Raw genomic sequence first — 25928 nt, forward strand, 5'->3', positions numbered from 1 at the left:
TCTGAATCCTATAAAAATTTGCATAATAACCAGAACAATGATTACACTAGAATATATTTCATTGATTGGAAATGAGCAAGGATTATTGCAAGATGACTCAGTGATAAACAGCTAGTAGTCAAACAAGGGATCCAGAGTTGTCCCGTGTCTGAACATTACATAATCGGGGCAGAATTTTTCAGATTGACACCACATTGCTGTGATGCAAATCCGAAATCTTATAAAATGCAATGGTGTTCCATGCACCACTTTTCAATTAAAGCTTCTCCATGCACTGCGAGTCAAACTTGCGTGAAACACTTAGGTATTATGTGACAGATTCTGACAAGGAATATATTGAAATTGGCAAGTCTTGGGATTCCTAACAAGTAGAGCCTTGCCTAGCCAAGCTTGGAGCACTTATTGATTATTGACAATTGTTATGCAATTTATGATCATCACTAATTGTTATATGCTGCACTGTTCTTTAAAGGTGTTGCTGATACATTGTATTCAGGCCACAGCCATGGCTCTAAGACTACACTACAGAGATGCAGACAGACTCAAGAACGTGTTTGAAACAACTGCATGCATTTTTTTTTTTTCAGGTGAATGTTCTGAAGTGAATAAAAACCAAGGTACACACAAATTCATGCACATTACACAGAGAAAAAGCAGGAAGTAATTGTCGCTATTCTTTTTGTTTTATCACCATCGAATAACAAAAGGCAGTGCCATTTTGCCCATCTAACTATCACTTTCTGCTGCTGAATAACAGTGGTCAGGAATAATTAGTGCTTCTTTGCACACAGAATGACTATAATAATCATAAACCATCTTCTCCAACTTTCCTCCAAACACAAAAAAACATGCAAAATAAATCTGCAAGGTTAGGTTCAACTTTGTTGAGAAAAAGAGAAACCTTGTCATGGCACAGAGTGAGAAACTGAAAAACTGGCAAGCGTTCTCCACCACACACAATCACCACTGTCATCACCATCACAAGAAATCTCTCTCTACACACCAATGGCAAAGGGGAGGAAAAGATAAAATACAGATAAGCATCACGCCACACCAACAACCAGAAAACTGATCCCATCAAAGACTGGATCACTATGACGAGCATTGAGACGGTGCCCTTTCAGAACAAAGGTAGGTACGCATGGCGACACAGTTAACAGAAACGAGACTGCCTTCCGAGCATGACTGCGAAGGCTTCGAAAAATCTCCCACCTTCAAGGGATAGAGTGGGGAAGGTGTGACATTACTGGGGGAAAGGGGAAGAAATCACCTTTTTTTTTTTCACGATTTTCACTTCACATGACCACAGCTGCTGACATAATCCAGCAAAAAAGTGCAACAAGTGCAGAGGAATGCCAGCTGACAGCCCATTAACGCACGTGGCGAGCACATCACGGGAATATCTATGAGACAAGCCACGTGGGGAGAAGGGCAACGAAACGAAGTAAACAATTCAACGCAGACGGAAGAAAACAACAAGAAGCGGGGACCAGCCCAGCAATACACAAAGTTGGGTGCTTGCTACCGACAGCAATGGCTAGCCACAGTCCTGCCCGAAATCAGTTGAGCATAGCGTGGCAAGGATAGCTGCACGGCTAACTCTGCAAAATTTAGGAACGAAACAGCAAACAAATTGCCCGCGGCCAGAGATGCAGCACGGACTCAGCGTAAGGGCGAAGCCGTGCCGCTTCAGATTCCTGGGCGCAACTAAAGATGCAGCAGGGACTGTTGGGACTCCTGAGGCAGGCTGGGTCATCACATCGAGGAAAACAAGAAAAAACAAAAACAGGCGACCAAGGGCGCTGGCCAACGCGATTCGTGCCTTCCACTGAGCCGCGAGCGACAAACCAATCCCATTTCGATAAACGCGATATTTATTTTGTCCTGTTCCGTTCGAAGCTTTTTCTAAACGCGCCCAAAAAACCGGATTTCTAAACGAGCTTTTCGTCACGAGGAATGACAAGAAGTTGTGTGTGTGTGTGTGACGTGTCGACGACGGCGATGGAAAAAAAAAAGTTAAAAACGCGAAGGAGGAAAAAAAAATCACACGCAGTCACACGCGCACTCGCTATTACACATTCACGCGATTCCCACCCATCCCCACCCATGTTATGTGTGTCGTCCGTGAAAAATAAACGATGAAAAAAGCGATACATGAAGAAATACTTCCTGTACAACAACGATGCATCTTGCACTCTAGTATTTGTAACATCATCACAGATCCTTTGAGAAAAATTGTATAAGTAAAAAAAAATTAACCTAACAATAAAGCTAAAACAAAATGACCAATTTGTTTCACTCTCCTAAAGTTGCTATACTGACTGACGAGCAAAAAACAGTGTAACCTGAGGACCCCGACACACGCGTTGAAAGTTGTCGTGTTCCTGCTCACGAGTAAGATAATATTAAGAGAAAGATAGTAATCAGAGGAACTTCGTTAATTTTTTTATGACACTAAAAAACAAGCTGACAGTCTCTCTTTAAATCTGTACAAAAACAGTAAAAATAGTCTCCTTAAGTACAACAAAGAAAAAAATACGGAAAGCTGCCTTTGGCAAAAAATGAAAATACATCCTAGCATTGTGCAGTAAAACAGACTGTCGCTCAATCCAAAAAGCTTTGTTACAACTACACAGCAAAAAAAGTTAGCACACTGGTTGGCAAAAACCCCAATGTCGTGATAAAGGACCGCGAAGCGAGTAAGTTTTCTCATGGCTCGACAACAATAAAATAAATGAGCCACGATGTAGCGGTCACAGGGGAAAGTCTCACTAAGGGGAGGAAAAGAACAAAAACACACCTAACCCTCAGCGCGTTCATGACGGTGACCTAACAACGCGTAGACTATCGATTGCATCCGCGAGGTAAATTACTGACTTGCCCCGGAAAAAACGCGCAACAACATGTGACAGTGGCGGTCACTGCAAACCCGCCAGCAACCGTAGACTTACATAGAAAAAACGACCTAGAGAGAATGCTTGTAAACGACACCTGAGGGCCAAGGGAAAGAGGAAAAAAAAAAAAAAAAAGTCTCGCTTCATTCATTGGCTCTAGAAACATTTGGCATGCGCTTTCTGCGGATACGTTGATGACGTTGCGGCATGCAAGTTCGGCACGTTCCCACGAAGGGCCCATCACACAGGTTGGCGGCGAGGGATTGTTTCCGATGGCGAAACAGTTCCTCCCATCCACACACAGTGGCGCCACTTCTGTCCTTTGCTCGGGGTCGTTTCCCTTTGCAGAAGAGAGCTGCTGCCAGAATAGAGAACCTTCTTTTTTCTCCCGAGGGGATCATGTACCGTTGCCGTCCACACAACATCCGGATTTCCTTTCCGTCGCGCAGGTTCGCTGCACACACAAGGCGCATTCCATCCTTTTTTTTTTAAAACCCGTCCATGACCTAACAAAGATACGGCGACGCGAAGTTATTCCTATCTGACGCAAACAAACTCGAAGAGAGAAAGCTTCTCTTTGGCCAAGACCAGTCGCTTCTTGGAGGCACGCGAGATTACCATGTCCATCACACGAGACGATAACGCGAACGCGGTTTTTACATGTCCATCACACGAGACGAGAACGCGATGTTTTTAACTGTCGCTCATTTGCTTTCGGACCCCTGGCTAACAACGCGGACACCCCCCTCCCCGGTTCTTCTTTTCGCGATGGCTGGCGGTGCGACATGGAGGCGGCGGTAGCGGTATGGGCCCGGCACGACGACGGTGGCAGCGGCTTGGAGGGGGGCACGTCGGTTTCTTCTTCTTGCTACCCAATGGCTGCGCAGAGAAAAAACACCCGTAGCGTGTGCACTTTCTCCACTCCAGAGTCTTCTTCATCGCACGACGCCTCCCAATTCTTCCCTCGGAGGCCACCCTGCAAAAGAAACAATTAACAATACTTGCTTAAGGCAACGAGCAATAATTAACTCTCACATCCGTATATAACCAGGTTATAAGGTTTGTTCCGACTACTCCTACAACAAAAGTAGTCATCTAGCTTTAAAGAGAAACTGAATCAGTTTACATTGATAAAGTGTTCTGGAAGAAGTTTACTTTCATTGATTTTACGGTAGCGGGTTGTATATTAGAAGTGAAAATGACGGTAGCTTTTGCTGCAAGATTGACGGGAAGTGTGCTGAGGAGTGCTGTTACTAGGAGTTCTGATGTCTGACAAGCTCAGACTAAGTTTGACTAATAGCATAGCCTGTGATGCAACTGCAACTACAAAGATGCCCTTTTTTTACTAACGACTGGCAACGCACATGGATAGCAAATTCTAAATTTTCTCTGAAATATTTACCACCACAAAAGCAAAGGTAAGCAAAAGGTGAATTTGCAAATTTGCAGGTTGTTCCTCCTCATAAAAATTGCGTTCATCTGGTCACACAAAAATGGTTGTCACCAATGATGACAGCCCCACCACATTATTATGAACTGTGTCGCACAAAATCATATCAAAACGAGTTAGACAAATGCAAGAAGCAAAATGAGAAGTAATGAAACGACCTTCCAGTACCGGGGAATAGAATGCCTAGTACAGTATGTGAGCCCACAGACACAAATCTGAACACTTCTTGTTGATTGGTTGACGACGTTTAGACAAAAAATGAGAGATGGTCTAGCAGAGTGCTCCAGATTCATTTTTGATTACTCGCATTTCATTACTCTGCACCCTTATGTTTTGTACACAAATCTTTGGACAATTCGCCCGTGTTCGAATGCAACATACACTGCATGTGGGATTCAAACACACAATACTGTGCTGAGCATGGCAGAGCCCTACAGCTACTGACTGATAATTTGGACAAGTATGTGGAACCGTCACTGGCCCCATTGACTCAACGTACAAGGACGATCAAAACATTTCGAACCTTAAAGTGCATTGTTCAATAATCAGAACTGCATGCTAATTTGGCCACTGAGTCAAGCAAAAAAAAAACATTTCTGCTTTGTATGGTCACTGAATTCGTGCACCAGTTTTCCTTCTGTAAAGTTCACATGAGGATCCACATGTGTTGAAAATAAATAGAAATGTCATGCAGAAAAAGTAAAATTCTTCACTAATGTATGGCAATCTAAAACCTGATTTAGTGCATCAAACACAGCAAAACTGTAAAAGGGTGTACTCACACCCTTCGGTAGTACTAAGGGTCTCATTCCTGGCCTCACTGCTGGTGCATACAAGCGCGGTTGTGGCTAGCTGTAGCACCATGCCGTCAGCTTTCGCTAAACAGCCTACGTCAAAGCCATCACGACGAACATCCAGCCACTGCCATGCTCAAACGCAGCAGCAATGCCGCATTGCAGTACAAAGACGACAGCTTTCACCACCACAGTCGTACAAACTCCAAGCTGACCTCCAATAAGGAGCCGGTAAAATGCGGTGAGAAACAAATTACAGTTTACTGGGTAAAAGAACCGCGTAAAGGTGTGGCCTACTTGAGTGAAGTATAAGCAATTTTTATTTTATAATCATTAATGAACACACTTCAAAGCAAAATTTCGGGACTTTCCTTGTTCTTTAATATTTCATACTGGATATGCAGCCTCACGAAAATGGCTACGGAACTTCCTTCAACAGCGTCTCCTATGCGCATCCGATGATACGTTCCATCCCACACCAGAGGGGGATAGATATCCTACCTTTCTCAGACACCATAATTGGTTGTGAGCCTCTCCTTGAGGGCAGGCGGAAACTGTTCGGAGAAACGCTGCCAGTTCTCGCTACCAACCTGGTTCTTGAAGCCGTGGAGTATCTGCGCAACAATGGGGCACAGATAGTAAAGCCACCTCACTGTTCACTGTATTACTAAAGTTGCTCCGCATAACTTTGGATAACAGTGACTACTTCATTGCATTCACCCAGTTATTATACATTCCTTTCAATAGCACTGCAAATAGCAAATTTCAATAGCACTGCAAAGACTTCTTGCAATTACAACTTGACTTACATAACATTGACGAGTGGTGCAAACAAATGGCATATGCCACTAAAGCTCTCAAAGTGCAAATCAATGTCAATTACTTGCACGCACACCCTCATAACCAACACCTACACAATGATTAATGTCTCTATTGAAGCCACATCAGCATGCAAATACCTCAGAATACATACGAGATCATCGCTATCATGGAAAAGCCCCATAGAAATTATTTGTTCCTATGCTTCATGAAGGCTGGACTATTTACGTCGTAGTCGGAGCACTGCATCACAAGAGGTTAAATAACTGGCATACCTAACATTTGTCTGTCCAAAACTAAGAATATGCATCGTCCATTTGGCATCCCTCACAAGCATATCTAACTGTGCATTTGGAATTGATCCAGAACTGCTTTGCTCGCTGAAATTACTCGTGTTACGTCAGTGTTTCATCACTCAAGCAATCACTTGCTCTGTCACTGCTCGCATCACACTGAGTCATATCTCACCTTTGACTGCTCCACTCTTTCTTCTATCACCCGAAATCACACCAGATGCTACTAAAACCACAACATAAAGTGCCCTCTCGACTCAGCCATACCAATGCAATAGCCTGTGTAAATGGCCACACGGCATATATGAACACATCATTTTTCCTAATGCGATAGTGTTGCGAAATTCCCTTCCAGAACACATAGTGGCATACACTGAACGCGAAGAATTGCGCGAAAAACTAAGAATGGACTACGCAGCCTCAGACAACCACTGTTCCCTGCACTAACACATCAACAAATTTCTACCTGCTCTTCTTTTTTCTGCTAACCTTTATATTTTCAATGTATTATCAATTGTATTTTTTTACTTCCCTGACAATTTTGTGTTTTTTACGTTTTTGTTCATGTCACTGAAGTTCACGTCTTTATGTTCCCCCTTATGCAATACCTTCTGGCCTTTAAGGGAAAATGAAAATGTGCTCCTTCAGGCCTGATACACCACAACATCGCACTTGCAATAATAGCCATGAGCAAATGTGCTTCATATATACATACATACACATAAAAAACATCTCATCACCTCTTTGGTGAAAAAAAGAAAAAGGAATGCACATTAGCCCAAGGGTCGTATTATCGAATTATTCTCCTTTGATTCAATTCATTCATGACCTGTAACCGTGAGTAGCCAATGCTGGTGATAACGACGGCTTGGCAACATGCGAGATGATGACAAAGGGCGAATTGATAATGAAAATAAGCATTGCATAATATGTCCCCAGTATGTCAGCTACCACCTCAAATGTTTGCTGGGCAAACAGTGCCCAACGTTGGGCTTACACTGTCCACTTACAGTACAGCTATTTTAAATTATTTTCAGTTATTTCCAATTAGAAAAATAGTATAGACTGCTTTTCTAATTCGCAAATCAGCCTCCCTGCATTGCATATTTGCCCAACACTGGTCATGGTTCACATGAAGTGCTAGGTGCACATGAGACGCTTGTCCCTTGAACATGGTTCCATCACAAGAGCCACGCTAACATTTTCCCTGTCATAGGACAAGCAAGCCATGCATGTATCCATGCAATGACTGTAAAAATGACTACCTCGCCACTAGCTTGCCAAAACTGCCCCATAGGATAGCAAACTTTACAATTGTGGAAAAGGTTAGATCTTGTCCCTGTTGGGCTGCACAAAGGCTCACCTCATGGAACGTCTGCTTCAGGTCTGCCTTGGGGTTGACCCAGGATGCGACGGCGTCGCAGAAGAAAATGAAGTCGTGCACGACTCCGCCCGGATTTACACTGATCATGCTGCAGATGCCACGGAAGGCAGAGTCCTTCTCTTCATTGTCCCTAATGTTCCGCAGCGACGAACACCTTCACACAGTTGACCAGGCGTGGCACAACAGAAGAGAATGGTTAGGATGGGCCAACAGAATGCATAAAAGTCTAGTTGTACGTTTTCATAAATATATACGTACATATTTTAATTTTGCCTTTGAAAACTGACCTAACGCTAAGAGGCAAGCAGCAGGTTATGAAAGTAAGTTTGTAAAAAACTAACAAACTAAGGTAGTAACCAAATAAAACATGTCAATAAAAAAAAGAAAGGTTTCCAAGATGGATGCATCTATTAGGTAAATGAGTGGGGCTCTGCAACACCTTTACAAGTGCTCATTAGACCACGCTTTGAACACAAGAAAAACGTTGCAACTCTCGTGTGGTACACTAACGAACCAATATTATGGAGTTGCTCGACCATGTGCCATACTAACTTTTGTTACAGTACAGCCAGATACTCCTTACAGCAGTGCGCTATGGAAACCAAAAACTTCGAACACTATGTGACGTGTCCAGTTCCCATTGGACAAAAGTTGTGGACACTGCACTGTGATCACTGGTGTAGTAATAATTAACAGGCAGACAGCACCTTTGCTCCTGATGGAGGACCACTGATTACAGCATTAGGATCAGTAAGCAGACGTAAAGCCTCAAGAGGGGCAAGCGTTTGGCACTCTGAGAGACTGCTGATACATACTGAAAAATTTAAAACCTCTTTTATTGCAACGGCAATTATATGGACACTCCCAAGCGAATTTTCGCAGTCGTCGTCGTCGTTGTAAGGTTCCATATATATTTAGGTATATGTATGCGATATGCCACGTCGTGCTACATGACATGTGGTATATGCGGGTTATATTTCCACACCATTCTTTAACTAATGTTGCTCAGAGCAGGCCTTACATCCATGACAAAACTATTCCTCCGAATTTTGGGAATGGCTGCCCACAAACAAATGATGTGAAACAAAACACTGACAATGCATGCCTTTTATCTTAAATCTTCTCTGACCTAAATATTAAAAGTGCAAAACAATAACAGAGCTCAAATTTGAAGATGCTGCAATGTTGTCGGCACGGCTGTGCACCACCTGGTGGTCGACCCAGAAAAGAGGTTTGAGGTAAACTGGATACGAAAAAGTGGTGGTAAAGTCGCTAAGAAAGACATTCGCCTTAATAAACACAAATAAAACTGTTCAATGGCAGGATTTAGACAGAGGACCATTGGTACAACAGATCGTTTTTACATAGCTTACGTTTGCTCCAATTCATACTGTCACTACAGCTAAGAGTCTTGCACTTTGCGTAATATTTTGTTGCTATCGTACTCATTGCTTCGCGGCGAAACAGTGATATTTTTTTAAATGACAAAAAAAAAAGAACTTATGAGAAGAGGTTTGCTAGGCCTACCTTACATATGCGAGATACCACTCGGGACTTCACTACAAAGTGTTGCAGGACCCCACTTACATCACTAGTCAGTTCACTTTGCCTATACAGTCAACTCTCATTAATTCGACCTCTGCTTTCAATTCAACTTCTCGCTTAACTCGAACGCACAGGACAGGCTGGGTGAGAAACCTAACGCGAAAGTTTGCCTCTTCGGTTAATTCGAACCCCAATGGTGTCCCCGCATGTGCAGAGCCGCTACTAAGGCTTGAAAAAGAAGAAATTCAGACGATGGTGCTACTGCATCCTTAGGGGTGAAACTGATTTACCTTAATCTTACTTTACTTTTCCTTTAACTTCAACGCTGAGGCAACATTTAAGCATGTCGGCACTGGTTGCCACGGGCAGATTGTGTTGCGCTTCAATGTCAAACGCAGAAAGAATGTTTTAATTTGTTTCCACTGTTTGTTAATGCTACCACGTCTTGCGGTGCCGCAAGGGTCAAATGAACGGGAGTCGACTGTATTTGTTGCAATATTATAAGAGTTGTGGAGGCTGTAAGCCTTCACAGCACGCTGCGAGTGACCAATCTATAAAAGTATTCCTGAATTTTCTTTTCATACTGAAGCACCAATACTTCTAATATCAACATCTGATATAACTTTGGTGCAATTTGCCAACGTTTACTACTGTCCGAATTTTGGTGTAGAGGTTTTACACGTCTGCACGGCCACATGCAACTTTTTGTATACCTAAAATTGATTGGCTGCTTGCTTCAAATAGAGACAGAGACACGCTGTGGCTGAATATTACAGTCGGCAAAAATCAACTCGCGCTTTCTACCAAATAGCTTTAAAGGGCAACTCCAACATTTTTCATTCTTTTTTTATTTTGGTGACGTTCAGAAATGTTAATGTAGCTTGTACTATACACTGTCCTGGGACACTTTCGAAAGAAGGATAACAAGAATGGGGTTTTATGTGGCAAAACCACAATCTGATTACGAGGCACACCGTAGTGGGGGTCTCCGAAAATTTGGACCACCTGGGGTTCTTTAACATGAACCTAAATCTAAGTACACGGGTGTTGTCGCATTTCACCCCCACCGAAATGCCGCCGCTGTGGCCGGTGCTTTTGACATGTACCAAGTGGTACAACCGAGAGCTCTGTAGCCTTTCTAAAAATAAATTTTACAAATTGGTATGAAAAGTGGTCAGTTGATGGGCTCTCACTGGACGCGCTGTGTTTGGCGACATCACACGATTTAGTACTAGAGTAGAGGTGCTGGTGATGACCTCCTGTGATGCCACTTTTAAAAAAAAGTTAGCCCAATGATCTAACAACAGCACGTAAAGTGAGGGACGAACATAGAATAAACATGCACAGTGTTGTATGTGTCATACTATGTTTGTCCATAGTTTTAAACACTGTTACTAGAATATCATGAACAACCAACTAGCCTGAATTTCCACTCCAGTGAAGTATGCTCAATGCTTATTGCCATGAGCAATGCTTCAACTTATCAGCTTGTGTAAAGCGGCTATAATTCGACTTCTGTGTTGTTTCGGCTGCTGTTTACATGTCTCTTTATCTCTCTTGCTTCTCATCCTCTTCATATAGACGATTTGCAAAAACCGACAAGGCAGTATTCCTGCACAGTGAAAATTCATGCACAATGGCAATGGAGCCCATCCTCATTGCAATTGTTCTGTGCAGCTATGAGTCTCATTCATGCGTTTGGATTCTGTGAACACCTGTGCTTAACAATAACAATCAGGAAATAACAATCTAATGGGGGCATGAGAGACAAATGGAGGGTTTATGCAGGGATGTAGCTCCCGCACGCAGGTGACTGCACAAGCCAAATGCGCCATTAGACACTGCATCGCACCTAACATATGCGGTGAGCACGCATTGTGCTCCTGGGGCATGTCCATGTCCCTCAATGTCCTAACTGAAGTCGCAAGAAGGCACTCTCACATTATACTAGGTACTGATGTAGAATTCTTTGGATTAAATTATTCCACAATTTACAAACCAATAGAACTGTCTGACATATGACAGGATGCACAAGAAGACAAACTACATCACGTACATGGTAAAAAGAAGAAAATTAGTAGGAGTTGCTCTTTAAGGCTTACAGAAAGAAAGGTAGACCTTCACTGCAATTACATGAGAGTACTTGGAGTACAGTTTATGACCTCATGCATTAAACACCAGACTACAAGAAGCGCCAACTAGCTATGCCTGTCTCGTAGTACTGTCTTGTACTGAATGCCAGAACTTCCAAACATTACAAGCGCACTGGGGGCCTGCAGGGGGGCATCATTACGTACGCTCCTGAAATCGCTACACTGTCAGGCATGTTATAAGCACATCTGAAATTTAGAAGGTGCTTATGAAAGGTATGTGTCAAGGGAATGCAGATGCAAAGGGTAAACCAGGTAGCCAACAGGACAAAGCAGGCCCAGTAGAGTTAAGGCTGCATGCATACTGTCGTGTTTTTTAGCGATGGCTGTTTCTGATTATTAAAGGCACGATTATTAAAGATAAATATTTTACTGACCAAGCTGCGTATCAGTGGGAGACATCAGGGCATGGAACAGTCAGCACAATGAGTAACATAATTTAGATAATTAACCTCCTAATTATGGACATTAGGGAGCATGCTGCAACTAAATTAACAAATTGCATTGATGTTGCATAAATGCAAATGCATTATTTGGCACCATATTCGACAGTGCAGAAACATTAATGAAAACAGCAATGCATTTCTTTACAGACTTTATGTACAGTATAACCTCGTTAAACTGCACCCGCTTTAACAGCCGTTTCCTTTTAAAATAGTTCAGTCAAATCCCCGACTCAGTGGCAATTGAACATAATGCATACTGCGTCTGCATAAACTATACCAGCTTATTGCGTACGTATCGGTTAGCACGTAGTGTTTGCACTTTTCACAGCGCAATTACAGCAGTAGGTTGGCCACGCAGAAGAACAAGCCTCGGAGACCAGAATGGCCTCTAAGCGCAAACAAGGACTCGGCTGATGCCAAGGCTGGGACAAAAATGGGGTACTCGGCATCAAAGAAAAATTGGACATTGTTCGTGCTACCGAATGTGGCACAAATTCGGCGCTGGCCCGCAAGAGGGATCTATTGTTGACTATGGTGCGTGGAATTTGGAATGTGAAGGAGAAGATGCTCGGCAGTGCTGCTGGGGGACCACGAAAAGACCTTGGCTACAGAGTTCAACTTTTCGAGGTTCGACTTTTCGCCATCATTGCCTCTGATATTGCCTAATGTCGCCTGATGACAGTGATGAGGACGACATGGAAAGCGACAGCACGAGCGATTCAGGCCCGACAGTGGCAGAAGCTGCACACTGTCAGCCTCAGGCGGGTGTTTGCTGAGAAGAGGGGGCTGGCGGAAACGCTGGCTCACAGCTTAAGGGCATTTGAGGCTGCTGTCATCGCTGCTGGGCCGCCGTGGCATCAAGCGGAAATAACAGACTTTTGTTGCACACAATGAATAAATACTGTGTGTCTTTTGCCCTTTCATCGCACTCTCTTCAAGTTTCATTTTTGAAAGGTACTTGGGCAATCTCGCGCTATTTCGGGTAAGTAGTACTACCATTTAGTACTTTTTTCCAAGATCCAGCCAACTACAGTTTAGCGAGGTTTCACTGTACTTGTTGTACATGTGGCACGAGGCACAGAGATTATAGCAAAGAGGATGCGCTAAGAGTGCTGGCTGCCTTCAATTCTGCAATTATAACAACATGCTTCCAAAAATCATTAATGTGAATCAGCACATTTTCTTAGTTATAATTATTATGGCAACAATTTTCACTACAAAATTTGATGTCCACCACTGCTAAGAGACTTGGTCATAAAAATAAGTTTAATCTTGAACCTTCATTTTTCTTGATAATGGGAGAGAATGCCATTGCAGGAGTGCATGGCATAGCTGCTAGCTTTGGCAAAAGAAATTGAAAGAAAGTTGCAGACATACAGCACGGATTTCCAAGAAGCAAATACAGAGTGCTAAAGGAAACACAACTGTTTGGAAGTTAAGGCACGCACCAAATGGTCTAAACAAACAAATAACAAAGGGGAGGGATTACGAAGCACATGACTACTATTCACGAGGGCAAGAAGGTGGTGCTTCCCATTCATGGCGCAAGCATTGCAGGCAGCACTGTGTCCGGACTGCTTCTCTACCACTGCTCCATCTTAGCACGAGAGATCAGGGGGGACGTATTTTGCAACTATCAATCGCCTCCGCATGACATAAGTGGCCAATCAGCTCATCTAACTTCATCTAACAAGAGACCTAACTAACCAGCTGCAATTTGTGTCATCTACCATGCGCAATGCTGTGCAAGGCTTTCTGCAGTGGTTGTGTTCAAATCAAGAAATAATTTGGCATTTTTTGCAAGCAATTGGGCAAGAATCCCTTTATTTAGGCTCGGTAATAAATTTAAAAAGTTTTAGCCCTTAAAAATGAACGAACTTTGTTACACAGCTAGGAGGTCGTTTTAGATTATTTTGATTTTTACTGTTTCCAGTTGCGCATTCTTCATTTTCAGCCCACCATGGCAGCCTCGTGTGCAGCTTGTGCAATGCTACTGGTGTTCAGAGAGGCATAGACTAGCTGATAACTGCAGTTGATCCACAATGCCACATGTAATGTGACAAATATAATACGACACTCAAAAAACGCTGCATAAAGTTCACAAAGGGCAAATATTCAAATGGTCATAAAAAACAGGGGGAAGAAAAATCGTCTTGCTCCAATGCTGCGATTGTTGAGACCACGCACTTTGAACCAGAGCAGGGTGCCTGAACATCTTGACAACAAAACGTGCTTAGCAACACATTCGAATGACTGAACTTCTTGCGTGGTTTCCACGCACTGCAACGCCAAGTATAAGATGGAGTGCAAGGAATGCAACAGCAGACCAACTAATGGGCATCTATGCTCTACCTGTCGCACAAGTTCTCTGGGCAAAGCTCTCAAAGGCAGGCTGGAAATGAAGCCATGCGATGGCATTGGACATAAAAAGAGTACCAACAATATTTTCCACTTGACCCCTTTCGCATTTTTATGAAGGTCTAGGCCCTGTATGCCCTAAAAACCTGGCAGGCATCAGAGCACCCCAAATAATTTACTGTAATACTTGCTGCTACGAACCAGTTCGAGTTTTACCTGCAACTGCTGTGGCTGCCAGACGTGACCTCAGCCAGTTTTTATGAGCAATGTCAGCGTACCTAGCATTACTACAGCAAGACATCCACTAATTTTGCTCTTTGTGAATAAAGTGATGACGATGGCAGGTTTGGCATTTCAAGCATGTGAGCTACAATGTTTATAATGATAAACGCACTGGCTATCACTTCAGTAATCTGAACACTAAGTTCTTGCTTGCCTTGCGCAGCGATTCTGAGCACTTCAGCAACGACCCACGCGCCTGTTGATAATAGTGGCAAACTGGCCAAGTTGGTACCGGTTAATTTTTAAAGAGATGCTTGAAATTATGGACAAGATGAAGAAGGGAGATGAGACGCATGTCCCAATGCACACAGCAATCAGCGAAGCCAAGAATGCTAAATTCATTGGGCTCTATCATTTGTTTTAACACTGAACGTACTAATCCAGCAATTTTTGGCTTTGCCAATTGCTGTGTATGTCAGCGCATGTGTACAGTCTCCATTTCTTGCCTTGTCACTTGTTTTATGCACCTTTGTCAAAAATATACCAGTACTAACTAAGTTTCCAACCACTATTATCAACAGACACAGTGGGCTTTGCAGAAGCAGGGTGCACAATTGACTAATTGACTTATGAGGTTTAACGTACCAAAGCAACACAAAGGATATTAATTTTGCACCACAGGGTTCTTCAATCAAAACAAATGTACAGTTGCTGACTGACATTTTGGACATGTTTCTTTATCAGACAGCTTTGCAAAACTGCCTAGCACCATAACGTAGTGGACGTCCAAAATTCCGGGCACTATACAGAGCCCTATTTGCTAGCTCGAACACAACTGCACGACCGCCCCCTAATCAGCCGCCGAGATTAGCAGAAAGGGCAATCTTTCGTTTTTCTACAGGCTGCCAGCACCTCGATACCAAAAGTAGCAATGCTGTCTACCTAGTGGTCGCCGACCACATCCAAACTACAGGAAAAGCCAAGCCACTAAGTTGTGAAAGTTCCATTTATGTGTTTGTCGTGTGTGTCGTGCAGCTACAGCCTTTGTGCCTTTACATAAAATAGAGGCATGGTCGCGGGCACTGCAGTATCTTTTCACTGCGGTATTTTTTCACTGAAGTATCAAATTTTTGTTACTCAGAATCATCAAGCAGCCTCATGTGGCTGCAACTCTGCCCTCAATGAGCCTGCTGATTTGGCCAAGATAAAGCTAGGGAAGTGCCGGATGGCTGCAAAGAAATGTGGTGAAGTACCAAGAGACGCCTCGACGACGACGAAGTGGCATCGGAAACATGGAAGCAGTGATGCAATAGCTAGCCTGCCTGTTGAGTTGGTGCCACAAACTGGATCGAGTGTCATGATGTACCCATGGGAATGAACCTTGCGCATGGTCATGCACGTGCTTGAGCATGGAAGCACGAGGTGGCCAGTGTGACACGTGCAAACAAGACAAATACTACGAATAAGCAAGTGCCACAAAAGAGCGCTGAGCTAATCAGAAAATTATGCAGGGTTCAAGCAGTTTATAGAAAGAGAAGAGTCCACATTGGCAAGACAGACGGAGCTGAGAAGCGGAGCAAAAAAGACTCGTTGGCTTGGGCTAGACGTCAGCGTTCGGGAGGCGAACAGCTGTCCGAGGAACCCGCTCGAGTGCCAACGCATGAGCGTACCTCTTAATGACACATCTGCTCCCACTAACCAGCTGCCCTGCCAAACAAGAGTCCGCTAAAGCTCACTTGCAGTCTCCGCTCGTGCAGTTTATTGAGCCACGCACCATGCCAGCTTCGTGGGACACCAGCCAAACTGTGAATGTGCTGTGGTAGTCGGTCTGAACACTATGTAGGAACCGCTTGGTGTTGCTTGCTCCTGTACGCTGTGTCCATGTATTTGCACTCTTTATGTTTGAATGTATGTTTGTGTGCTGATGTTTCCATTCCTTCCTTGCTGCCCTTGGAGGTGTCTCTGACTTCACAATTAAGCTTGCTCGCCGAATCACATCTACAAATATGTATTCAAGCACACAAGCTGTAAGGGCATGCAGATTTGGTGCATGCATTGACCATTCTTTTATCCATCTGCAGCGCAATCATGACAATGTTCCATATACACACCAACCACGTCATCATCATCACCATCATCATCCTATTTTATGTCCATTGCAGGACAAAGGCCTCTCCCTGTGATCTCGAATTACCCCTGTCCTGCGCCAATGGATTCCAGCTAGCGCCTGCGAATTTCTTAATTTCACCACCCCACCTAGTCTTCTGCCATCCTCAACTGCGCTTCCCTTCTCCTAGCACCCATTCTGTAACTCTAATGGTCCACCGGTCATCCAACCTATGCATTATATGACCTGCCCAGCTCCATTTCTTTCTCTTAATGTCAATTAGAATATTGGCTATCCCTGTTTGCTCTCTGATCCAAGTCACATCGAAGCATATGTGCATACAGCACCATATTCACAAGCTTTCCTGGCCACTTGTGCGAAGAATTCACTTATTTTCTGGTGAATGTTATTCTGAACTCCTGATTATTTGGACTTTGGGCAGACCCAAAGGGTCTGAATAATAAGTTGGCAACTGTAAACATGTGTTCTTGCATTCCATCCCCAATGCTACAGTCTAGGCATGTAGGAACCAATACTGGTGACCTGGCACTCAGAAGCCAAATGCTGCAGTCACGGAAAGCCATGTCAGGTAAAGTGATGTGAACAAACACTTATCATAAACAGATACAGCCCTAAGCAAGAGGAGATAAACGCACAGTGCTGCCTGAACACTCCAGGGATGAGAATTAACACACTTAGCAAAGCAAACACACGCACACCACCAGATGGGCAAAACTGCTACCTCTAGAAAGTGAGAGCAAAAAACCATAATGGCATAGTGATTGCAAAAACAAAAAAAAAGAACAACCAACAGCAAGTCAAGAAAAATAAAGAAATCAAAGGCAAAAAATGTTCAACAGACTCGACAGAGAGATTAGAGAGATAAATAGATGTGACATAGTAAGACAAACAAATTAAAAAAAAAGGGGTTTACACACCACGGGCGTATAAACTGCTGTAACATGGGTGCCACTTCCTCGGGGCAAACGTAACCAAGGCGCCCAATCGTTATGGCTACACGTTCGAAGAGGAGGTCCGAAGGGGGGAGGAAGGGTGGCAGCAGCATGGTGTGGCAAGCAGGGTCCGGGGATTTTTTTTTTAAAGCAGGAGGATGTTTGGAAGGCAGGGAGGCATTTTTTATCCCCCGCAGTTTACCCACGGAGGCACGGGAAGGTGCAGGCAACGAAATTACAGATGCAGTGGTGGTGACGGTGGACGCGTGAAGGAGTTACGGGGTGGACGTCGACAGCGGGTGGGGTAGGCCAGGAGAGGGGAAGACCGGAAGGAGGGGTAGATCCAGGTGGGTGGGTCAGGACAGGCAAGGAGGTGTCGAGGTGGGGGAAGAAAAAAAAAGGAGAAAAAAAGAAAAAAGCAAAGACAACCTATAAACAAACAAACACAGCGACACTCGCAAAAAATCATCAGCAACAAGTTTCAATCAATCAAACAACGGCACACACCACGCCAGGTGCGCCCCACACATAGGCCAAAAAATTATATGTAATACGTGTACATAATGATTAAACAAGTTGATAATCAAGACAAACGAGAAAGAGAGAGAGAGACAGTGTTGCACGTAACGAGGTACACAGAGCGCACCCAACCATAATAAGAGTCAAAATAACAAACAAATGATAAATAGCAAACGGCACAGAGGGTTGATGGAGAAAACGGCTCGAGCCGGGCACAGTGTCGATGAATGAGTGCAGCTTTGGATGATTTCTTTGTTGCGAGAACTTTAACTCAGCGATGAAATCAGCACCTGCTTCTACAGTGTTACCTTTGCCAGAGTTGGCTAAAGACCTGGAAGGTTTTGTCAATGTCAATGTCAAGCTACGGTATAGTGAGGCTAGCACATGGAAAACACATGTGCAAGATGTTACGAGCACATTGGCTTTTGTGGGCCTTAGCGCGGCTTGTGCAGATAACGTCGCAAGGTCTTCCTCTACCAGCAATATCAAGGCTGCTTCACACTGAATATTGTGATCAGCTTTTACATCACCTCATGGAATTTATGACAAAGTACTGTGTGATCTCAGACACATGCACGGCTACTGCAAATATCTTTTGTCCCGCCCTAAACTACGCCATTAAAGCAAAGGTCCCTTGTGTTCCAATTCAGGAGAATTTGTTTCAAATTGAGTTTATGATGTAATGACCATTTGCTATTGTTCCTAAGGCAGTTGCTGTTTGGGAAGTGTTAGGCCTGATAAACAATACTCGTTTCGAACAAGTTTGCATGAGAGCTTTCTACGTTAGCAGAACACAACACATCACTAAAGGCTGCTCTCCAAGGACATTTGTTTTAGGGTGCCATAGGAACACTGCATGTTACTGCAAGGCTATAATCTGTCTTGTCTTGAATGCCCCAAGCTTTCATATGGCGGACTCCAAAGTACAAACAATAGCCAACACACTATAAGTGAAGCTACAATAGAATATATATTTGTGGGTGAAGCAGCTGATTACTTACTCCTGATACTATAATGCTAAATAAGAATATCCAGTCTTCTGCTGCAGCAGTGGCATATGTACAGAGAGCCAAGTGACACTGTAAAGTTTCGTACTACATTACTAGAGGGAAATTTGGAATGATGCAGATTTTTTCGTCAGTACAGTTAAATCAACCTCGTTCGTTACATCCAATATTTGTTAAAGGCAAAAGTCATTACATGGTGAAATCAGCAAGGATCATTATAGAGTTACCATATTCAATACCGTATCCTTCAGTGTATAAATCACCACCACGTATAATCCACATTCCCAATTAAAAAAAAAAAAAATTATATATATATCCCTCCGTTAAGAGGAAGCTTTAGCTCGGGCCCAACTCCGACGCGGCCTATTCAAATACATGTAAAACGCAAAAACGTTTTTGTGAGATAACCCCTGGACCGATTTTGATGAAATTTGTCGCGTTTGAAAGAGAAAGCTAAATTCTAGTGACTGTTCGAAGCGGAATTTCGATTTAGGGCTTGAATTTTCTTAAAACGATTTTCAAATATTTGACCGTTTGAAAAAAATAGAACCACGAAGATTACAAATTCATAGCTCTGCATCAAGAACTGATATCGCGGTTCTGTAAACGGCATTCATTAGATCATTCAAAGCGGACAAATTCAATATGTCATTTTACATCTTACGTGAATTTGTTACGTTGGTTACAACGGTTTTGCAAAAGTTGTATTTCCCTATGATTAAATTTTTTTATATTCATGTGTAACATATCAATTTTGTCCGCTTTAGATGTACTATTAGGTGCAATTCACAGAATTGTATTATCATATTTAGTGGTTACGTTACAGAGTTGTAAACTTGATAGTTCCGTTTCTTGAAAATTTTCGATTTTTGCCAATTTTTAATAAAAAATTGACAATCTAACTCAAAAATTCGAAACCAACAGTCACTAGATTTTGAGTTTTTCTTGTAAATGCAACAAACCTTGTCAAATTCGGTGTGGTGTTTGCCGAGAAAAACGAATTCTCCTTTTACATGTATTTAGATAGGAGCACTCGAGCTAAAGCTCCCTCTAAAGCGAGATAACAAAACTCTGAATGGCGGTGAACCTTGCCTTGAGGTGTGGTTTCGCTTCATGGCAGAATTCGCATATAATCCGCACCTCCACTTTACTGTTAAATTTTTTGAAATTTTGGTCCGAGTTACACGCACAAAAATATGGTAATTTGTTTTGGTATCACCTTCACTATATTGTGAAACAAGTTTTAGTGTGACTTCAGGGGAATCCTCTATCCGCCTACTTAATGTCCACAGCAGGACAACGACGTCTTACAGCAAACTCCAATCCCTCCTACGTTGTATCGACGAACATTATCCTATTCCAGCAAAGTCTCTACTGCGTTTCACCTACCAGTTCTCTACACGTTACGTGATCTGCCAAACTATTCTTTAAGAACACCAGCTACATGTGAACACCAAGATGAAAAGGGCAGAGTTTCTACATGCACTGCTTTATGTGGCCAGTTCGACAAACATTGTAACAATAGACAACACAGGAACATACCTGAACTTAGTTCTACATTTTTATGTCATGGCTTGCAATATCAATGTTCTCGAAGCTAGGAGTTGCCATCGCAAATACATTGCGACAGTGATTAGCCTCCCTTGGCCACCATATGATCTTATTAAAATTTGCTTTCAAAGAAAAAATCGCAAAACAGGCAGGCGAAAGTATGACACTGAAAATTACACCAAGAAGTGCATTAGCTTGAGTGGCAACTGCCCCAGGGAAATGTTGTGGGGAAAGCAAACAATACCAACAAAGCAATGGAGAAACAACAAAAAGTGCCTCACATTGCTTTCTAAATCAAACAATGCCAATCCATAAAACTCCTGCGTCAGTCACCATTTCCAGATCTTCGAGTGACTGCAGCACCAAATTTCCATCTAGCAGCCTTAGAATGAAACCCTACGGTTGCTAAAGCGTTAATGGTGCTTGTAATTTATTATGATAGCCCAGGTCATCACACCTTAATCTGTTTAATTGTAAGGGGGGGAGAACAAGGCTGTAAAAATTCGTCTGCTTGTCTTTAACGCATTAAACTTGTGCTTTTGCAAGAACCATAAACAATTAAACATTAAAATGCCAAACATCTTCACCTGCCTACCTGCAGAGATGGGTGGGCAATGTATGGGGGATGAGCAATGATGCTAGATGTTATGCAAGGCTTTTGAACACATTTTAATGTCGCTAGCAGTATTACTTACAGATAGCAAAAAAGAAAAAAAGCTGCACGCATCTTAAGATGTGAGCACGAGTGCAGGTTGTTTGGTCACCAAAAGTGGGCACTAGACTTTTGCCAACAAGACAGGGACAGTAGCAACAATGGGGGCGGAGTTGTGGCAACAAGCACATGCAGGTGGGATTTCAGTTGAGCTTGATAAATAGCCCCAGCACCAATAAGAGATAAATCAGTTGCACGGAAACTTAGATTACCACAAAGCTGTAGATAGTAGTAGTTCTGCGTGCGAAAGTTGCCATTAAAACATATAAAAAATGTTTCTCCAAGACGACTTTCATAATGTAAGCTAAAATCATGGCAATATACTTCAATAATGTGCCTGGATTGCAGGCAATGTTTGTAATGCATGAATATGTAAGCCACCGAAAGAAACAAAAGAACGCATGAGAAGCCTCATTTTAAATTAGTGCCCAGCTACAAGCTGTATTTCATTATCTCGCACCATTTCATGCAAATTGTGCTACTCTTTCCCTAGTACACAAATTTATCCTCAATAGGGACGGAGAAAGAACATCAATAAAACATTCAGATAAAGCACACAAATACTTAGCAGACCTCTACCAGATGCTTAGAACGAATGCAGACGCTACAAAGAACATCAATGAACTGATGTCGCAAAACGAAATGTCAATATGCTAAAAAGCTAAATAAAAGGTAGGCACCTTTGCTAACAAATTTCCTTAAATATGATCGATGAAGGTTAACTACAGCTCTACTTGACTGTTTTTTTTCACTCCCCCGCATCCCAAGCAGCACCGTGGTCAAAACCAATGTTGGGAAGCATTGTCCAACGTACCACCAACGTTGACCAATATTGGCAATTTTTGTGCTGCTAGAGAGGATTACCTATGTGGGGCTCACACCATGGCATGGCCAAAACATTGCATGTACAATGAGCCCCAACACGGGCCCTGGCTTATGTGTTGCTAGAGTTTATTGCGTGGCAACCAGGACGATGGTGCATGCTGGGCCAAAGTTGACAAACAATACGGACAACGTAGCCTAGCAATTTTCAACATGGGTTTTGCTTCCCGTGCTGCTACAGTGCGCCGCCAGCTACAGGCATTGCATAGTTAAAAATTAAAGCCCAGACCGCAAGGCCAACCACAAGAGAGATGCCACACAATTTACTGGGAGATCAATGCCTGCCGTAATGCCACAGAATGATTTGCAACTGCCGAAAACGATAAACACGGCTACTACTACTACTGCTGTTGCACATGCAAGCACACTGTACCGGTGTTCTCCAGCAAGGTTTTCGGCGTGTTGGGGCGGTTGATGATGGTCACCAACTGAGTGAGCACCATCGGGATGTAAGGCTTCATGTCTCTGCCTGCACAAAACAACATGCACCACAAGCACGTAAGCTGTGCCTAATTAAGAGATTAGACGAAATGACCAGCTCCAATGAATGACGGAAAAAGATCTGGAAGGAAGTGGTCAAATCTCAGCCCTGTTGCAACCACCAATAGCCAGCTGCACAGCAAGTGTCACGAAAACCCCCACAAACAAAAGGAAAGAAAGTCCAGTGTCATTTGCTTACCAGAGGCTGCTAGGAAAAAAATAAAAGAAATGTATTTAACTTCAGTAGTTACGCTGGCACAACTTAGCACAGCCAACATCTATGATGTGGGCGTCTACTGACTTACAACAAAGCATGGGTACAAACGACAACACTGGCTGTTGCCTCTCAGGACACCATGTTTAACTGAAGCACTTCTCCATTTCGGTGAACCATGGCATTATGCTAGCCTGCTGGCATAAACGCGTCAGCGGCCCCAATTATTGGTTATGCTATATATATTCAAAATAGTCTTTTTTAAAGAGACCATATCCACAGAAAAGGCTGAGAAAGGACCTCAAGCTATTATTTTTCACCTATTTCTCATTAGGGGAAGTTTGCCTTAACCCCTTCAGGCACCAATAATTTCAGTTCATAAGAAAATTCACCGAGGATTACGTTACTCCCTAATGCAACACTTGAGCGCAGCTCTATACATGTTTTGATTTTGCGATATATTGGTTGGCGTGATCAACCGGTCTCGTGCAGCACGCTGCAAATGCAGCTAAGTGTGCTGCGACTGCCTGATTAATCGAGATTGCGAGAGCCAGCATGTGGGTGACGCATGTGCACGATTCAGAGCAGCCGCCGTCGACAGACCTTCCAGATAATGCGCGCTACTCTTCTCACGCTTTCGCCATACATTCCTCCGCTTCCCACCTCACGGTTCCGCTGCACCCTCTCCGCTATCCTCCTCGCACCTGTTTTCTCTTGCCGCTTGTTTTCATTCCCCGCTGCTTGCCACATTCACTCTCATCTTTTGCTGTGCTCGTTCGCTCGTTTACGCCGATGCTCGCCACAGAAACGGCCACCTAAGAGCTGTTCTGTAAAGTTTAGTTTCAGTACATTTCTTTCACCTTCAGAATCATGAAGAACAAGGAGCTGTAGAATGACCTCACTACTTTCAATATTTCAGTGAGTGTTGTCATGTTTACAGAATGTGGGCTATCTATGGGAATGTCAGTTATGACAAAATCCAACTACAGTGCGCTCCACTTATAGAGATACCACTTATAACGATATATCGTTTTAACTATGAGTCGACTAAGAGTGTCAAATTATACGTTCGGGCTATGAGAAAAAAAGTCGTAACGATAGGTTATTCACTGCATTTTGAATATATACCTATCAAAATCTTGCCTTCTGGACATCGTTTTCCATGCAGAACAAGTGTGAAATTCACATTGCTAAGATCCCCTTAAACGAACAATGCCAAGGCAGGGTGATACGTTTGCCTTTGCGAGTTCGTACATACCGCCATTAACGGCACAGCACGTCCCGGCCGTGCGCCGATTGCGAAAACCACAGAGTATCATAAGTTGGCACAGTGCGTCACAAGATGGAGCCAGCCACTTCTCGTCAGTGTTGTCCACGATTGTGCTTCGTGTGAGGAGAGGGAAAAAAAAGAGAAAGAAACGAAGCGGACAGCCCAGCTGATAGAAGATGACGCTGACAAAGTGCAATGTTGTGTTGCTTGAGACAAAGCTGGAGGTTTTGCAAGACTCAAGTATGAACTCGCGCAGGAGCGCCACGATCACGACGGCTGCAACCAGGAGCCATGCTGATCAATGGAAAAGGTGGGCTTTGTGCACCAGGGCGAAACTCCTCATGATGGTAGAACCAATGCAGTGGAAGCCGCCGACATTACTGAGCTCCGGGAGTATGCCGCGACTGACGACGAAACAGCTGGTGCTTCGATGGAGGAGTTTCTGAGTGCAGATAGTGCTGCGTCCTTATGCGTTATGTGCCGCCTCCAACGGGGCAATCATTGTTGTGACAGACGGCGGCGTTGTGCAACAGAGGCAACGAGATAGCCGATGACCCGTCTTCGACACCGACCCCCATGTTCACGCGAAGCGCACTGTCATCGAATGAGTCACTCATTGACTTCACGCACATTAAATTATTTGCGCTAGTGTTCATGCAGCAGCTGGATGTGATGCACACCACAGTTGTAAACCCTTTGAGGGTCGATTTTTTTCACCATATGCGACTGCCTAGGGTTGATTTTTTATTGCAGATTTGAATTCTTCTTAGGGACTTATTTCGAAAAAAATTTACCGTAATTTTTCTACGGTGACCGTAAAGTGAGAAAAAAAATATTTTGCGTTCGTATATATGTACTCTTCATTCATGAATAACAACAATAAAAACGGAAATAACCTTATAAGAATGAAAAATTTGGTGCATTGTTATACACATAGTTCAAGGCTTTGCAAATTCACACACGACAATATTTCGCAACTGTCACCTATTCCTGCTCTTTCACTAATATTTACATCCGTAGCGTAATCGAGCTGCATAGGTGCGTGCACTCAAGAAAACTGTGTGGTTGTGTGCCCGTCAAAAAAGCAAAACGTGGGACAAACTTCCACTAATCTTCATCTTATTGCCAACCAAAGGCAATAAGTTTCCGCGAGTGTCCAATAATAATTTTAAAAAAGTAACGGAAACGCATGCACGGCGACATCCTTCCTATGCGCACCCTTGTGAGCACTAACAAGATAGCCATCAGTTCTGCAAGGGAAAGAAGCCGAAACTGCCTGCGGAACAAAACCCAAACCGCCGCCCACCCGCCCGCCCGCCCGCCCGCGCGTCAATGCGCAAGCAGTAGTATATAGACATGCGGGAGCAAACTAGCTCTGAAGCAAACCGTGCAACGAAAAGCGAGAGGGAGGCACACACACGAAAAATTTTCTGTATTCCCACGTAGTGGCAGCACATGATAGTAAAGAAAAAGTTAGGAAATTGCCGCACTTTTTAAACGTACAGACGGCGCCGTAAATATGCGGCGTCGACCATTTTTGGACTTGTTCGCGGCGCCGTATGTTTACGTCATTGACCCTCCAAGGGTTAACTTGAAGCCCCTGTGAAAGCGAGTGCCGATTTCTGACTACTTCGGCGCACCTAAAGCTTGAAACGCTGCTTAGAGGTATAAACAAACATTTTATTTTTCATGGTATACATTATACAATGCACAATTTTTAGTGCAGGTGCCAAATTTGGTTTCGGAGCACAAAGGTATGTTCGGAAGCTTATTTTTTACAGCAGTCCAGATATAGGAATGATCGATTATAACGATCGGATTTTTCGTTCTTCTTGGTATCGTTGTAAGTGGACTGCACTGTATTTCATGTCTTGCCCA

The 25928-nt window shown here is 43.4% G+C and overlaps 1 protein-coding gene across 2 annotated transcripts in view; it reads right to left on the reverse strand.

Annotated features, from left to right (window-relative positions):
• Positions 1 to 551: 551 nt before the first annotated feature.
• Tnpo (transportin 1) overlaps positions 552 to 25928 on the reverse strand; it is a 55743-nt gene continuing 30366 nt past the window's right edge. The window contains exons 18-22 of one of the 2 annotated variants that reach the window (XM_075671972.1): positions 22460 to 22555; positions 17401 to 17476; positions 7614 to 7788; positions 5640 to 5752; positions 552 to 3870 (exon numbers count right to left, since the gene is read on the reverse strand). In XM_075671972.1, the coding sequence (XP_075528087.1) occupies positions 5645 to 5752; positions 7614 to 7788; positions 17401 to 17476; positions 22460 to 22555 (455 nt within the window). In that variant the 3' untranslated portion in view covers positions 552 to 3870; positions 5640 to 5644. Of the gene's footprint in view, positions 3871 to 5639; positions 5753 to 7613; positions 7789 to 17400; positions 17477 to 22459; positions 22556 to 25840; positions 25921 to 25928 lie in introns of those variants that run through there. The other variant, XM_075671973.1, reaches the window with a different exon arrangement.

This window comes from Dermacentor variabilis, chromosome 10 (genome assembly GCF_050947875.1).
Source record: "Dermacentor variabilis isolate Ectoservices chromosome 10, ASM5094787v1, whole genome shotgun sequence".
Classification (NCBI taxonomy): Eukaryota; Metazoa; Arthropoda; class Arachnida; order Ixodida; family Ixodidae; genus Dermacentor; species Dermacentor variabilis.